Source organism: Telmatherina bonti, assembly GCF_933228915.1.
Source record: "Telmatherina bonti genome assembly, chromosome: 8".
Taxonomy (NCBI): domain Eukaryota; kingdom Metazoa; phylum Chordata; class Actinopteri; order Atheriniformes; family Telmatherinidae; genus Telmatherina; species Telmatherina bonti.
The window spans coordinates 22,476,371-22,492,179 of NC_136626.1; the positions used below are offsets into that span (position 1 = coordinate 22,476,371).

A 15,809-nucleotide genomic window follows, 5' to 3' on the forward strand; every position below is an offset into this window, starting at 1 on the left:
TTGAAGGGGCTTTTACTTCCAGATAAATACTATGAATGTTTAAATAAAGGGCAGCAGTGCAGACGAGCCAAATACATGTTTGCAATATTTTATCTTAAACATTAAAACATAGAAATACTGTGATAGCATAATTTGAACTAAAAGTTCAAATTATTAGAAGATTTAACTAATTATAATAAGATAATATGCTAAATGTTGCACGTTTGTTATGTCTCATTTTTCACAGTAGATGTTTGGGCTGAGTTTAGGACAAACCAAGAATGAGCAATGGTTGATTCCCTTATTCTGGGATCAACTTGAAAAAAATTTGCTCGTTGCAGTTCTTGAATGTTTACTAATTTGCACAAAGAGAATTAACAATATTATAAAGTATCTGGCCTGTTATCAGAGACAAGCTACACAGCTCCAACACAACTTCTGTGGAAACTAACTGGTGTGTGATGACAGCACGTTGGAAATAAATTCGTGGTACTGGTGGTTAGGAGGAAAAAATTACATCTGTAATTACTTCAGGATGCAATGGTTGATAGTAATAAATTACTTCTATTTTTAGCAAAAGTCTGGAAAGCAAATCAGACGCATCAACAAACTAAATTTATGAGAATGATATGCTTTCCCAGCTACATGGAAGGAACCAAATAATGTTAACCACTCACTATTAACTTTGCAGTATATCAACTTTATCAACATTATACAAAGAACCACAAAACTCTACTATGGAAAAACATATGTGCTAACTTTAGTTTCATAATATATTGCACATCATCATCTGTAGGTGAGCGAGTTATGTAAAATTACTGACACGTGCAGGGAAGCAAAGACGAGTTGAATCTGCAAACAGGAACAAAACAAGGAACATCACAAAAAGGTTTTGATGTGTCACTGTACAGCAGAGCGATCGCAAGAATTTCAACAATTCTGAACATTAGAGCACGTTTGGCCTGACAATCACAAGGTACACTAAATTTTCAACATTTTGAGAATATATCATACTTGAATGCCCATCTGATAACTTGCTCCTCCTACTGGTCACAATATGAAATATGCAAGTATAATTTTTCCAACAAAATGTACATTTTTGTTGAAGCAACTAAACATCCCTATCCTATCCCTATCAAATGAAACATGAAATAAAGCCCACGTGGATGTGAAGCCTCAACTCTGGACTCAATAAGAATGTAGGTCTGTCATTTAACTAATTATTTTCACAGGATGTCTTTTCATGTATGTTGAAATAAATTAAAACCAACATCTGAAATCTGTATGATTTAGATTCATAGTAGAGATGGATTTGCTTCTGAAGCCTAAAAACATCAAGCAATAATACAGGTGAGATCAAACTAAGCTAGTCAAAGTACAGAACAATGTCAGATATAAACCATTTCAGTAGTTATGATAGAGCCTTAAGTACCACTTTAACTCCTCTTGTGGTCTTCTGTTTTACTAAATTGAAGACATTTAAAGCAGCTCCACCCATGTCTAGATGAGTACCACATCAAAACCCAGCTTGTGGTGTGGTCTTGGTACTACGAATAGACCATGAAGAAGTCTACAGCCTGCTGCTACATGTACAACGAGAATGGCCTGAAAGGAGAGGCATGCTCTGCATTCCAGTGAGATTCTAAATAGTATGATTACAGGAATGTATTTGTAAATATTGTATATATATCCCACAACCCAGCACTGTAACAGATATATTGCCATGGTAGATTGAGTATACATATCTGTCTGTGAGTACATTTGATTCATGGGCATGACCTGGTGACTAAAACCCCATAATGCCAGCTTTTCCCAGACTTATATACAATGCCACCCACCCACTCACACACAAGAGATAAACAATAGAACAGCAGAAGGAATGGCCAGTTACTTTTCTGCACTTCCTGAACAACAATACAGTACTCTGGTCTATCCACACCCTTCAAGGCTCTGAGCTAACAGCAGAGGGAACTACTGTCTTTACTTCCTGTGTCGTAGCTGCTTCCTGCTAAAGGGTTCCGGGTGACAGGAACTTCCTGTCTGAAGCTGGAAGACAAAGTGGCATGGAGGAGCCTGGAGAGCAGGAATGTGTCCAAAGTTACAAGGCTACTGTATAGATAATATTAGCAGCTGATCATCTGAAAAGGTGCAACGTATTCAGCTCTTAACTTGTTCCAGGATAGTTTTACATTGACATACAGTTTTCACATGTATTTACTGGGTGAGAGGTCTCATTTGTGGAGTCATTAAAATCTAGATATCAGCCTTTACTTATACTACCAAAAAAAAAGGCAAATATACACAGTACTGGTATTTACTATGGAGCAGATGATTTCCTTCTTTAAAATTGATTACATTATTTGGTGGGTGAAAGAATCAACAATTATTTAATCCTTCATCACATCAAGAGCTTCACATGTACATGAGGAGAAAACACATCTACAGAATACAGATTTCTTTAGTAAATCATATCTGAAGGGCATAAGAGACTGATAATATCCCAAGTAAGCAACCTAAATGGTAATAAACTTCACTTTGATATTAAAATGAGAGCAGCTGAGCACATAGAGGAAACAGAGGCAGCTTTTGCTTACATTAAGAACAAGCAAACTTCAAAGTTGAGCAAAATAATACAGAGACACGTAACATGTAACCACATGACAGAGGATCAACCAGTCAAACCAGTTTATGTACTCATTGTGTTTGTGAGCTCTGATGCAGGCACGAGGCTTCTGTGTTCAGAGCCCTGAAACAGCTAAACACAATCTTCCTTGAAAGTAATTTTCAAGACAAACTAGGACAAATGAGTAAGTCTGAATAGTAATGTTAAAATAACAGAGCCAACACACTTAAAAGTAGGAAAGCAACATTTCCAAATTGTCTCAGGCTGGCGCTATCCAATCTCCCACTAACACGACACATGACCAAAGCACCCCTAATGATGATCTCATCTCTTTAAAATTTGATTCCCAGGCCTCAAGACCTCCACTGTGGCTCGTGCAAACACACAAAGGCATAACCACACATTTTGGACCACTATAATCTAATCAGCCTTCACTGGGAAAAAAAAAAAAAAGAAAGAAAGAAAAAAGAAAATCCTTATGTCAAAGCAAAACTTCATCAGATAAACTTTCTAAAAAAAAAAATTTCTATAATGTCAGAAATGAAGCTTGTCCATAAAGATCCCGCATAAACTGTTTTGTGTCGCAAGACTACTTCCGGGTTTCGATAATAATGCAAGTTTTGTTTTATGTCAGATATCTTATGAGTAAGACGCACAAAATATCTTTACATCAGTTCTCAGGGAAAATTCCTTTGCACCAAATACTGTGGAAAAACTTCACAGGCATCAGTCTCCATTAATCTTTTAACCCTATAATGTAAAATGTACCATTACATCCTATGATGATGCCAAGAGGAAATGCACTGCTTTTCAACATGCACAATGATTGCATGACTGGTCCCAGATGCAACCCAGTCTCAACCTCCGCTGACCAGACCAGAGAAGTCCGAAGCCGTCTCCCTGTCTGGCCCTGCAACCGCAGCTCTGAGCTGGGCTGACACACACACTGGATTAGAAGAGTGAGTAGCAGAGTGGCAGCAAGTCTGCCAAAGGGACTAGAACTGTGCTGATGGAGGGGAAAAATATCACCTCATCGCCTCCCCTTTCATTCCACGATCTGTCTTCCAGAACCAGAGAATTTGACAGACTGACACACATCAAGGGACCTGTGGTGCACTTTATTTTAATGTATCGGAAAGCACGCATCTGAAAGCTCAGGCATGAATTCAGATGCTCTGGAGAGGATGGAGATGTGAATGATCACACATGAAAACACTACGTGCGTGTTACTGTAGCTGCCTATGTGGCTATCTTGTCTCTAGCTTCACACTGACAGCTTCTGACCAACTTCCATTGAAAATCTGTTTGATTTTGAACAGATTATGTGTTATGTTTTCCAAAGAAGTTTCTTTAATAAATCAGGGACTTTTGGTTTTCAGCTCCATTTTGTACTTTGAAAAAAACCACATTCCACAAAAGGCTTTTATGGCTAAAGGTCTAATTTTGGCCACATTACTGTGAAATAAAACTGAAAAGTATGTGGAGATTTACTTCCAGATCAGGACCAAGAGTCATTTATTTGCTGCAACGAGAGAAGCTATTAAACTAAATCCAAAACTGGGATTTTTGCTTTTGCTCTACACATTGTTCAGGTGATTGTACACAGGCAAAGGCAGAGAGAATCTGATAGATCTTCTCTTTGTCCTCTTAGGCACAATTTTAATTTATTGTTTTGCATTTTTACCCTTGCCATTTATCCTAACTTACAAACAGGAAGAACTCTCAAATACCATGTGATCTGGGGTCAAATATGTTTGTGCCACCAAATATGTTACTGGCACGACACATTCCCACAATTATGATTACATGACATTAAAAACTGATGTATTCATTAAGAAGTAAAAAAAAAAAGAGACAATAAATTTGATTGTGTTCTTTGCCACATACTTTGAGGAATTCTTATCGAATGAAATACTGTTGTATTACTTCACCTTTAAGGTAGAAGCAGGCTTGTTAAAGCCAGGTAATGTTCTAGTTTCTGCAGTGATTTGTGTGGCAAAAACTATTTCGTTGATGTGGTTTGTGGTGTTTAGGTGCAAGATGTCTGTCTTGTCTTGAATAAGATGGAGCAGTTTGGTAGTTTACCTGTGATCAAAGCAAAAAGCAATAATTCAATGAGAAATGGGCCATTTTATCGAGTGAAGTTTTAATTTAAAAGAAGCCAAATTTAAGATTAATAATTTAATATTTGATCCATTTTAAAGAAGATCATTATTAAATATCATTAAAGGATTTTCCTCTGCTGTTGAAAAAAAAAAACAACAACAAAAGACTTTTGTGACACTGAGCCTGAAATTGAACCTGATATCAGCTGGGACCAACAGACAAAACAGAAAATTTCATTTTTCATTCATGAAAAGCAAAGCAACTCTTGTAATCTCATCTAAAAATTAGACTTTATAATTAAATTACAGCCTGACTGAGACTGAGATCAGTTACTAACCTAAACAGCTATATTATGAGAGATGCATTCAGCACCACAGATCACATTTCCCATAGAATAACAGATGTTCAGCACAGGCGTTTCCATCATGCTCTTAGAACTTAAACATCTACATCCAGTCAAACAGCAAACGTGGAGAACATTCATAACTAACCTGTACAGGTACTCTAAGCTCATTTTAAAGAAAGGCTTTTAGAGCTGAATCAAACTGATCCTGCATTAGATTGTGAAACTTTTTAAAACACCAAGGAAACATCTGCAGCAGACAACATACTAAAACCCTGTCAGTAGAAATGTAATTGCAACTTACTACTCTTTGTAAGGATGAGTCAGACTGACTTTAAGCCATCTTTAGAGACAGAGGGTGAGGAGGGACACACACCTGTTAGCTGTGTCAGTGGATGCTATGTTGCTAGGTCTCATCACATTGCTGGAATCATCCAAGCAGCAGGAAGCGGTTTATTCATGCAGCATGATATCTGATATATGTTCTGTTCTTAATGTTCCTTTCTTATGTCTGTTGTTAAAAGGTATACATCTACTACTAGTACTACTACTACTACTTCATAAAAGCTAGCCAATAAATTCATGCCAAATATTGCAATAACATATAAATCAAACTGTGTCCATTTAGTTATCTTAAGATTTTATGATTATATTAGCACATAAATTCAAAATACAGAAACATTTACGCACTGAACTTGAGAAAAGTTTTCTCAGAGCTGAAAAAGCACAATCAGGAATGGATTCTAATAAGTATGATTTAGCACGGCCATAAAATAACTAGCTATTAATTAAATGAAAAGGATTTTCAAAAGTATACATATGAAAAAAAAAAACCCAGTTAGGGTCTGATTCGTAAATGAGGGGGCCTTGTGCAGTTAACTTGAGTTAATGTTACATTCGATATACAATGTGATGATGGAGGACAGCATAATGACATATATACATGAGTGTGAACATCACCAGTGATTATGCATATGTCCATCTGTGCTGAAATACAGTGAACAGTTTAGTGCAGCGAATGTGAGAATTCACACATATAAACTCAGCACAGAAAAGGCCACTGTCCAAACTCCCCCCAGCCAAGGCTTGAACCAGTGACCTTCTAGCTGTAAGGCTGCTAACCATTACATCAAAACCCTAATCACTATCAAAGCTCATTTAACACAATTATTCAGAATGTAGTTTTGTTGTTAGAACACAGTATTATCTACTATCTACTTAAGTAGATCTGAGAACCACCAGACAAGAAGCCAGGTGTTTTTCACCCAGTTACTGTAATAAGTTCACGTCACTCACAACTTCACCAAAAATACCCATCTCTTTTTAATCTAAACATCAGTGACAAAGCTTCTGATGTCACTTAGCTCTTTGTGGTCTAATGTCACAGCTAAACCTTCTTCCTTCTAATGTTACACAATTATGCAAGTTATTTTAGTCTTCACACACAAATACACTCACAGAGCACTTAACTCATGATCTGCTCTGTGTGATGATGGCCATGTTTTCCAGGCTACATAGTTAAAATTTATTTTGGTGCCATTGCAGGTGTTTCTGTTTGGTAATAGTTTTTGTTTGTACTGGTCTGTTAGCAGTTGGAGAGCGAGTCAGCACAAGCATACAGTTTCTCACAGAAAAGAAAGCAGGAAGAGGAGCAAAGTTGCCTGACTTGAAACAGAGACAAAAACATATCACCCTCAGGAAACCAAGATTAAAGCTAACACAGTAGGAGGAGACCAAGAGAAAACGAACACCCCAATCTTTTCTAGATTCTAACATTTTCACAGGCACACAGCAACATGAAGGGGTTAACAGAAACTTCCCCGGATCTTTTTTCATTTCTTCTTTCTTACAGTTTTATTCAGTTAAAAGACTTTCATGAGGACATTAAGAGCCTGAAAGCACATTTACTCAGAACAGTCATAAGATCAGATACCATCATTTTTACATTTAAAACTGCTGACAGTAGTATCATAGGAATGACAGCGTGTCATAGGAATATTCATTATCTTACAAAGCCATCTAAGTATTTTCACTTCATTAAAGGAGGAAAATATTTTACAGTTGAGTTGTAACTAGAGCAAAAGAAATAAGTGGAGTGCTTTAGCATGGTTTCAGGTGCCATTTTTTCAGCACATGAAAACGCATCTATTTTATCATGATACCATATAGTTAGTTTCACTGACCTATTCTGTTTATACTAGTGTTTCTCCACACTATCTTCATCCACTCTCAAAACAGATCATAGCAGGCTTTGAACAAAGATAGGTTACACTAAATTCAACAAGAGCTGCTTTCTACAAATGTTAGGTGTCTGTTATTAGGGCTGGGTAATATGACATATATATATATATATATATATATATATATATATATATATATATATATATATATATATATATATATATATATATACACACATACATACATACATACATACATACATACATACATACATACATATATACATATACATATATATATATATATATATATATATATATATATATCGTTTGGACGATAGAAAATGCCTTTTGTTTCATATGAGGCTCTATCGTTTACGCCACAATAAGGTGCTTTACTGCAGTATTTTACATGAAGATGCCCTTTACAGCATGCACGCTGCAATATAAAAATAAACATGGAGAAAGACCGTAGTAGACATGTTTCAGAGCAGGATAATACAGTAAAAGATGACCAGCCAACCAAAACTGTTTGTTCATAAAAGAGGGGAAATTTCTGTTGCATGGATGCAGTTTAGATATAAAAAGACTAACATGGAACCGACAACAGACTAGCTCACAGTCCCGACAACGGACTCCAACACAACTACCAGTAACCCATTTTAGCTCCTGCACAAGAATCGGGATAAAAAATACAGAATAAAGAATAGAGTCAACAAGCAAAATCCGAAAAAGCAGCGTCAAATAGTGGCGAAAGTGCTCATAATAAACTCCAGACGCAAACGCTGCAACAGGCTTTTCCACGTGAAATGTCATACGGCTACAGTTGGCCCTGAAGGAAGGAGATCACTGCTGCCATTGCCAAGCAGATCTGACACGTAACTGATGACTGACACAAAATTACACAAACAATGTTATATTGCTATGGGGATATAAAATGAGCGATATGGGGACATGGGATTTTGGTCATATCACCCAGCCCTCACTGGTACATTAACCATATAACAACAAACAAATATCATTTTAGCCCAGTTGTTACGTGTTTTTGCATCTTACCTCTAGGACTGGTCCAGCTCCTAGAATAGTCCTCTCCACCCCACTGGCATATCCCTTCTGGCTAAGTGCTGTCAGACAGTGGATCAGGAAGTTGGTACTTTGGGTCTTGCCAGAACCACTCTCCCCAGAGATAACAATGCACTGGTTGACTCTCTTCCTAAGCATAGCATAGTAGGCCACATCTGCGATAGCAAAAATATGAGGCTCTAGTTTGCCCAACTGGTGGTTATCGTACATCTTGACGTATTTAGGGTTGTAGATAGGCAGGAACTTAAAGGGGTTAATGGCAATGAGGATGCTGCCTGCATAGGTGTAGATCTTTTTCTTGTGAAAGCGTGTGCGCAGATTGTTTAATATGCTGTCCTCATTGAGGACAGGCAGGTTGCAGAGGTCTGCAAAATCATCCTGGGGAGGGGGGAGGAAGCCCCTGACAGTGAGCTCCTGTTCCTTAGACAAGGGTGGGAGGTGGACATAATGGATGGAGCCATCATGATTCCTCTCCTAAATCAAACACAGAAAAAGAAAGTAGTTAGTTTAGGGTTTGTTCTTAAACAGGTTAATATATTCTCAGATGGGATATCATAGATGATTAAAAAAAACAACAACAACTTTTCACTCATTTCAAATGCTACATTTTGTGCTTGGAAATTATATTTTGCAGCCAATTTACTTTTATAAGAAAAAAAAAAAAATCCAAACACATTTTCCATTTTTTGGTGTGTCGCTTATATCCTAAGAAGTGTTTCTTGGTTTTGTTTCTCACTAAAAATATCCACAAAGAGGAAGAAAGAGCAAAAGGAAGCACAATGCAAATTTTAGATAGAGGGAAGATCTATAATTTAGACTATAACACAAGCTGTAACCCATCAACATTACCTGTAGTAAGAAGTAAAAACCAAGGCTCTGAGGATGTTGCTCCTGGGCTTTTCGAGGCCACAGCAGAAATCTCTGCACTGGCAAGTCTCCAGCCTCCAGTACCCACTCTTCCCCACCACATTCCTTTACCTCTGCCAGTACATAAAGACGGCCAGGGTCCAGCCCCAGTACCGTAGCAGCATCTGAGATCACAGAGGCTGCTGTTGCATCTTTCTGAACTCTGATGAAAGTAAAAACATGGTTTAATCAACAGAAAACATGATTCTGCATACATCCTTTATCTATGATGCAGACAGGCACTCACCTGAGGTTGCAGCACTTGGAGGACTGGGCTGGCAACCGTGGATAAATCTGAAGCAGGTATGTGCGGCCATCATGATCATTGGGGCTAGCTAATCCACCTCCCCCTCCTCCTCCACCTGTATTCGTTGCCATGGTGGCAGCGCCATCTCTGACACTCATTCTGAGCCAGGGGGAGTGGCCTCACCATGCCGCACAGCCGCTACTTCTGTCTTACCACGCAGCACCTAAAGATTACAGACAACCTGATAAGCAACAATAAATCTAATGGTCATAAATCTACACCGATCATGGCGCAACATTGGAGACAAATGGTTAGGGGACAACTGGCTTGAGTTAGGGGCAGCTACTAGTCTCTAACCTACGAAGGAAAATAAGTTAAAAAAACAAAACAAAACAAAACAAAACTGTATTTCTATGAAAAGAATTATCAATGTGACACCTGATGCCTGTGATACGTTCATCCTCTAAAAGGCCCTTTTTATTTATGTGTTTAAAGCACGTAAATTTTATTAGCAAGAAACATCTAGATGATTACAAAAATATAACCCTATCTAAGAACTTTTTTTTTTTTTTTTTAAAGCAGAAGTCAAGATAGAAAATGCATTTTGGGAGTTAACTAAAAACAAAGTGTGACATAAAACATTAAGACCAATGGCAATTTGTAAACTGCCTTTGCTTTACTTGAAAAAAAGGGTTAGGTCCAGGTTACTTGTGGAGTGAGTCCAACCACTTTTTCATTTGCCGTTTCCTTACATGTATTAGAGCAGCTTCAAGGCGTACGCAGCTCACATGCTCAGATATCATATGAATAACTTTGCTGCTGAAACTTAAAATTGCTGCTGCAGATTGTGCAGAGAAATTCAAACTTTCCGCTCGGTGATGACAACACAGACACAAAAACGAGAGCGCAAGGGCTAAACCACAAATGGTGTTACTCTCGGAAGCAAGACGTTCACCAGTGTATGCATCTAGTTTCTGAAGTGATGTAAGTGATAAGATTTATAAAATTATAGTAAACTTCTATGGCAAAATAAAGTGGGTTCAGCAGCTCTGCATAACAATAAATCACAAGAACCGCGAGTGACTTGCTAACAAAAAGGTTTCCACCCAAAAAAGATCACATACACAATTTGTTGGACTGCCATTCTCTCTCTCTGTGTGTGTGTGTGTGTGTGTGTGTGTGTGTGTGTGTGTGTGTGTGTGTGTGTGTGTGTGTGTACTACTTTATAATAATAAACTTACTCCATTAACACACAATTAACATATTTCTGCAGCTGCACCAGAGTGGGGTAGGATACAATGATAACTACTTTGTACACTTTAGCCAACACCCAAAATACTAAACAATGCCAGTGTTGTGGTTAGTTTGCCAGAACTGTATGATGATAGCCTTTCAGTCATCAACACAGAGAAGAATCTTTCACAAAACTGTGATTTAAAGTTAAGTGTGAAGCACACAGCGGCTGGGTAAGGTTTGGTCTAATGATAGATCATGTTGCATGGCTTTGAATGAGAAATGCCCGCTACGTAAACAAAAAGCCCCTCTGGGGAAACTTGGAAAAGACTCTAAATTGCTGCATGGCCTGCAGACTTGCACTGCTTTGGCAAACGGATCCAGAGTTGATTCTGTAAGAACAAAGCCTCATAGTTTACTTTTATAAATAAGAAGGGAGTTTAGTTTCTATATTTGAAATATAAAAAATACTACAGGCAGGGGGACAATGGAAAGCAGGTCCAAAGAAATTGCAAGTATGATGCATTTTCACCTAATGCATCATACTTGCGTTTTAAAATGAAGTTTGTTGGGACTATTTCACACTTTGGAATGACTGATTTACAATTATGAATTGATCAGTGAAAGAGGGCTCAAATTAATAAGTTTAGACAAAAATAAACTCTTTTAAAGCAAATACACTGTAATGCAAACTTTTGATGAATGATAGCCCCACAGGTTCTCACTCAACTAAACCACATGGTGCTTCTACAGAGCAAAATCGTGAGGTGTACATATCCAGCATATCTGGAATGTCTTTATTAGATTTCCTTTACTTTCATACAAAATGTAAATTTAATCTCTTTGTCAAATCATTAACATTTTATTGATTAAGCGTAGAAACATCAACAACAAAAACATCTTAAAACTTACTCTGCTTACAGGAAAAAAAAGAAAATAAAAATCAAAAGGAAAAATAAAGCCACTTGAGACTCATGATATTGTGCATTTGCCAAGCAAGCTGACCACAAGCCCAAAAGCATGTAAGCTTGTAAAATGCCAAGGCATGCAAAACTGCAGAGACCACAAAGGAACAGCATCCTCATTATCCTCCATCATGAGTTCTGTCTGCTTTAAATTTGTCACTTTAACTCCTGAGCTGCTTTCTCCAAATAGTTTAAAAACACATATATAATGCTGCATGTCAGTTGTAAAGATATAATCTCAAGTTTTGATTCTCATGGGGGAAAAAGAAACTAAAAAGAGCCAAAAAAATGAGGGACAATGGGGGAAGATAGAGGGGGAGAAAGGTAAACATCTAAAAGTGAGATAGAATGGAGAGGTCTCAGGGGACAATCAAAGGAGACAGAGGCTTTGAGATAATACAGCTTCCTCCCTGCAGAGGAGATCCTCTTGACGATGCCCAGCATTCCACAGATAAGACTCTGGGTTGTCTGCTTTGTGTAGGCTTAGCTTGGCACTTTAGCTGCTTACTGGGGGTTGATGGGGAGACAGCAAAGTACAGGACAAGATGTGTACCCGCTTATGGTGAGCAGTCGGAGGAATCAACAACTAACAAGCTCCTTAAACCTGACATTTCTTATTAAATAGCAGGTACTGCTCATCCCCACTGAACTTAGCGACTTCATCCAACCTAACCCCTCGTTACCCAGACAAAACAATTGACTACCAGTGAGCTAGCATACTTATACACACAGAAATGTCTCTCAAGAGTTTGTGGTTTGACATGCATTTTTAGGTGTATTTTTTAAATTAGAAAAGAAAGAATACAAGTGGAACAGCAGGAAAACACAGATTTTTAAATCCTACTATTAAAAAAAAAAAAAAAAGGTGGCAAGCACAAATGTTTGGGCATCCTTCCAAGTAAGTACTTTAGTTGTATTGACATTGGCAGATATCAAACTTTTCATAGACAAGCAAGAATCTTTATAACGTTAATTAATTTTTTTCTAGAGATCACATAAGTTCCTGCACAAGGATTTCAAACCCTGTAACAGAGGAGCCATAATAAACAATTGTCGGGATTCAATATTTCAAAGCTATGCATGTACCACTGACTATTATGGGTTATTATACAAGATTTTCTAAAACAAAAAAACTAAAATTATGACTGTATACCCATAAGACTGTCCACAGCAATATAATATCCTGACAAAATAGAAAAGGGAAAAACTGCTGTTTAAAAGAAGCCCTGAATCATTATAATGCTGTAGTTGGCAGCAAACAGGAATACATTGACACTTTGACACTCAATGGCAAAAGTGAGCCAACTAGATATTGCTCACCCTAATACCTCTATGCAGGAATGAATGAAGAGGAGGACAAGTGGTTATAAGTCTCAAGTAACAATTAGCATGGAAAAAAAAAGATATACTTGGCCTTTATAAGGATAGTTATTGTAGGGTTATGATCTCATGTACAGATGCACAAGAGGTTACAAGAGTGTTATGCTCGAATTCTGCTACAGACTGTAAATTTTCTTCCTAATGGACCTCCCCAGGCCAACACATGCACTCATACTCAAGAGTCAGACTGTAAACAGAGCAGCAAGTCACTGGTGAGACACTAGCGCCTGACTCAAATATCAGGCAGGGAGTGAATAACTCAATGACACACTCTGGGTAAACACACTTCAAATGTTACACGCCATCTATGTCTATATAATGTTAATCCTGTTTTCCTTTCTTTGGGCTGCTTCTTCAGCAGCTCAAAACACATTCAACTCAGAAAAATGTAAAAGGAAGCTAGGTATGATGTTAGTCATATGTTTGTAGACCAAACATATAGTAACTCTGATTTCCATTACAACATTACTAGACGATCCCGACAGATCTCATGAGTCAGGATCTCCCACTGTTAATTTACGTAACTAGTCCCAGACATGAGTATCCTAGCGTCTGTTAAAGACACTGACAATAATTAAAAGCTTCCGTCCAATCTTGTATACCAAAGACTTTAGCCTGGTGTAGTTTATACAACATTACAGTGAAGAGTAAATGGCAGGAAGTTTAAGGTCTGAACACTTAACACTACTTTACAAAATTTTTGTAGGGTTAAGAGTTCATTCATTCATTCATTTTGCAAACCGCTTAGTCCAGTTAATGGTTACGAGTTGAACACCATCAATATAACTTTGACTCAATTGTAAATATTACTGAAACATTACTGAACATATAAGAAAACATTTCAAATTATCTTATAACCTATCTAACTGTCTACATACCAGTGCTATTAACCCATGTTTATCAAATTTACTGTAACAATTTTACATGCAAAACATGGTAACCTACAGCTCCCCCTTTGTGGTAAATACATCCTGTGCAGACATGGATAAAGTGCTAAACCTGTTGCTCTGCTAACCCTGAGCTACACCCTTTCTGTGCAAATACACAGAGGTGGAAAACTGTCTGTGATTGCAGTAACACATGATGTTATAAGGAATATGATATCTTTAATAAAAAATTCTCAAATTATTTTAGAATTGTTTTGGAAAGGAAATCCAATAATTTTTTTTTTTTTTTTTTAAATCCAGTAATATCTTACAATGCCAGAATACTTGACATACCAGCTGTAATACATGTTTACATACAAAGAAAGGAAAATTTATTATTTATCAAAGTATATTCAATACTTTTTAATATAATGATGTAGACCGTGTGAGAAAAAGTTGACTTTCTCTATGTTTTTGGCTTTTTAAGGTGAAGTTGAAACATATGCACATTTGTGTTTTGTTTTGCGATAAATTTCTCACCCATGAAAACATGCAGATTCATTTACATTCTGAGGATGCATCTCTGCAATAGCTGCATTGATGCAGGCTGAGCACTTTTTCTCTCCCCAGGGAAAGTGGAGCTGGGGCCACTGAAGTATCTATCACCACTACAACTCTCTCTGCATGACCTAATGGAGATGAGAGGGGCTGGCTCTTTGCCAAAGTAGGCACAATTGTCCCTTGGGCACAATGTGAGACAGAAACAAGGGAGGTACAGATTCACTGTGTGTGTGTCTCTTTGTATGTGTTTTCCCTAAGGTTTATGACTTATGTTCCCTAAAAGATTCATACATGCACTGATGGAGAGAGATTGCTCCTGCTGCGGCTGAGTGGTGGTAAATCAGCCTTAAGGCTTAGGTTTTTGTAGATGGTAGCAGTTGCAGCCAGAATGGCTGCGAATAGTTCAGTAACCTACTATTAGAGCCATGTGGCCTAATTAAATATGCTGTCCTTTGTTTAGAAGGGACCAATACTAAAAGAGGGAATTAACTCATCCAGCAGACATCAACTGGGTTAAATAAGACAAACACAGATAGAGAGAACTACAAAGAAAAAAAGGGAGAAAAAGGGCACTCAAAGATCATCTCCTCCCCCAGCCTATGTCTTCAAGTCAGCTCCCAGGATGGCTAGCCACAAACAATAAAACCAGACCTGAGGAACATCTGCTGCCTGTATCTAAAGGAAAGCATAAAGAAGAGAGAAGCCACAGGGATCCAGTCTTTGACATGGTGATATTGCCCTATTCATTATAAACGTAAACCTTGCTCATGGTTGAGCAAAGGCATGAGTTATCTTTCCTATGGCCAGAAGGAAGCTACTGGAATTAAACAAATTTCCAAAACAAACAAAAAACCAACAACAAAGAAACATGATTAAAGATCATAAATTTCAACCTATGATGATAAACTTTACTATGCCATTTCTACCATGACACTGACCGCTCACTGCTAAATGCAAGCTAGCCAGCTGTCTGACACACTGAATTACCATAAATGTGATGGACAGAGCTAATCAATTAACACGGCCAGCTGAACGAGCTACATTGATCTCCCACTTCCAATATCATGTGTCAAAGTCATGTATTGACAGACTAAAGCGCCCTACTGTTTCTCTGACACCCCTTGGAGGTAAGCACGACCCCACATAACACATCATTCCATGCCAAGGGATGAGGAAAAACAGCATCAATAGTTGGAGCTGGCTGCAACCTAATTTTAAACCATTTAAAATCATGACTGTACCACTCCTCTCTACATGTCTGCTCTGTGTTTGCTTGCGGCAATACAATATTACTTTTAGCCACAGATTTATGAACTCTTATATCATGTACATTTCAC

The 15,809-nt window shown here is 37.7% G+C and overlaps 1 protein-coding gene across 2 annotated transcripts in view; it reads right to left on the reverse strand.

Annotated features, from left to right (window-relative positions):
• The window catches only part of LOC306759404 (myosin IXB), a 51,937-nt gene that overhangs the window by 25,523 nt on the left and 10,605 nt on the right, over positions 1–15,809 (reverse strand). For both annotated transcript variants that reach the window (XM_079245045.1, XM_079245044.1), the window contains exons 2-4: positions 9,468–9,690; positions 9,164–9,383; positions 8,288–8,788 (exon numbers count right to left, since the gene is read on the reverse strand). In XM_079245045.1, coding sequence (XP_079101171.1) covers positions 8,288–8,788; positions 9,164–9,383; positions 9,468–9,625 — 879 coding nt within the window. In that variant the 5' untranslated portion in view covers positions 9,626–9,690. The remainder of the gene's footprint in view (positions 1–8,287; positions 8,789–9,163; positions 9,384–9,467; positions 9,691–15,809) is intronic.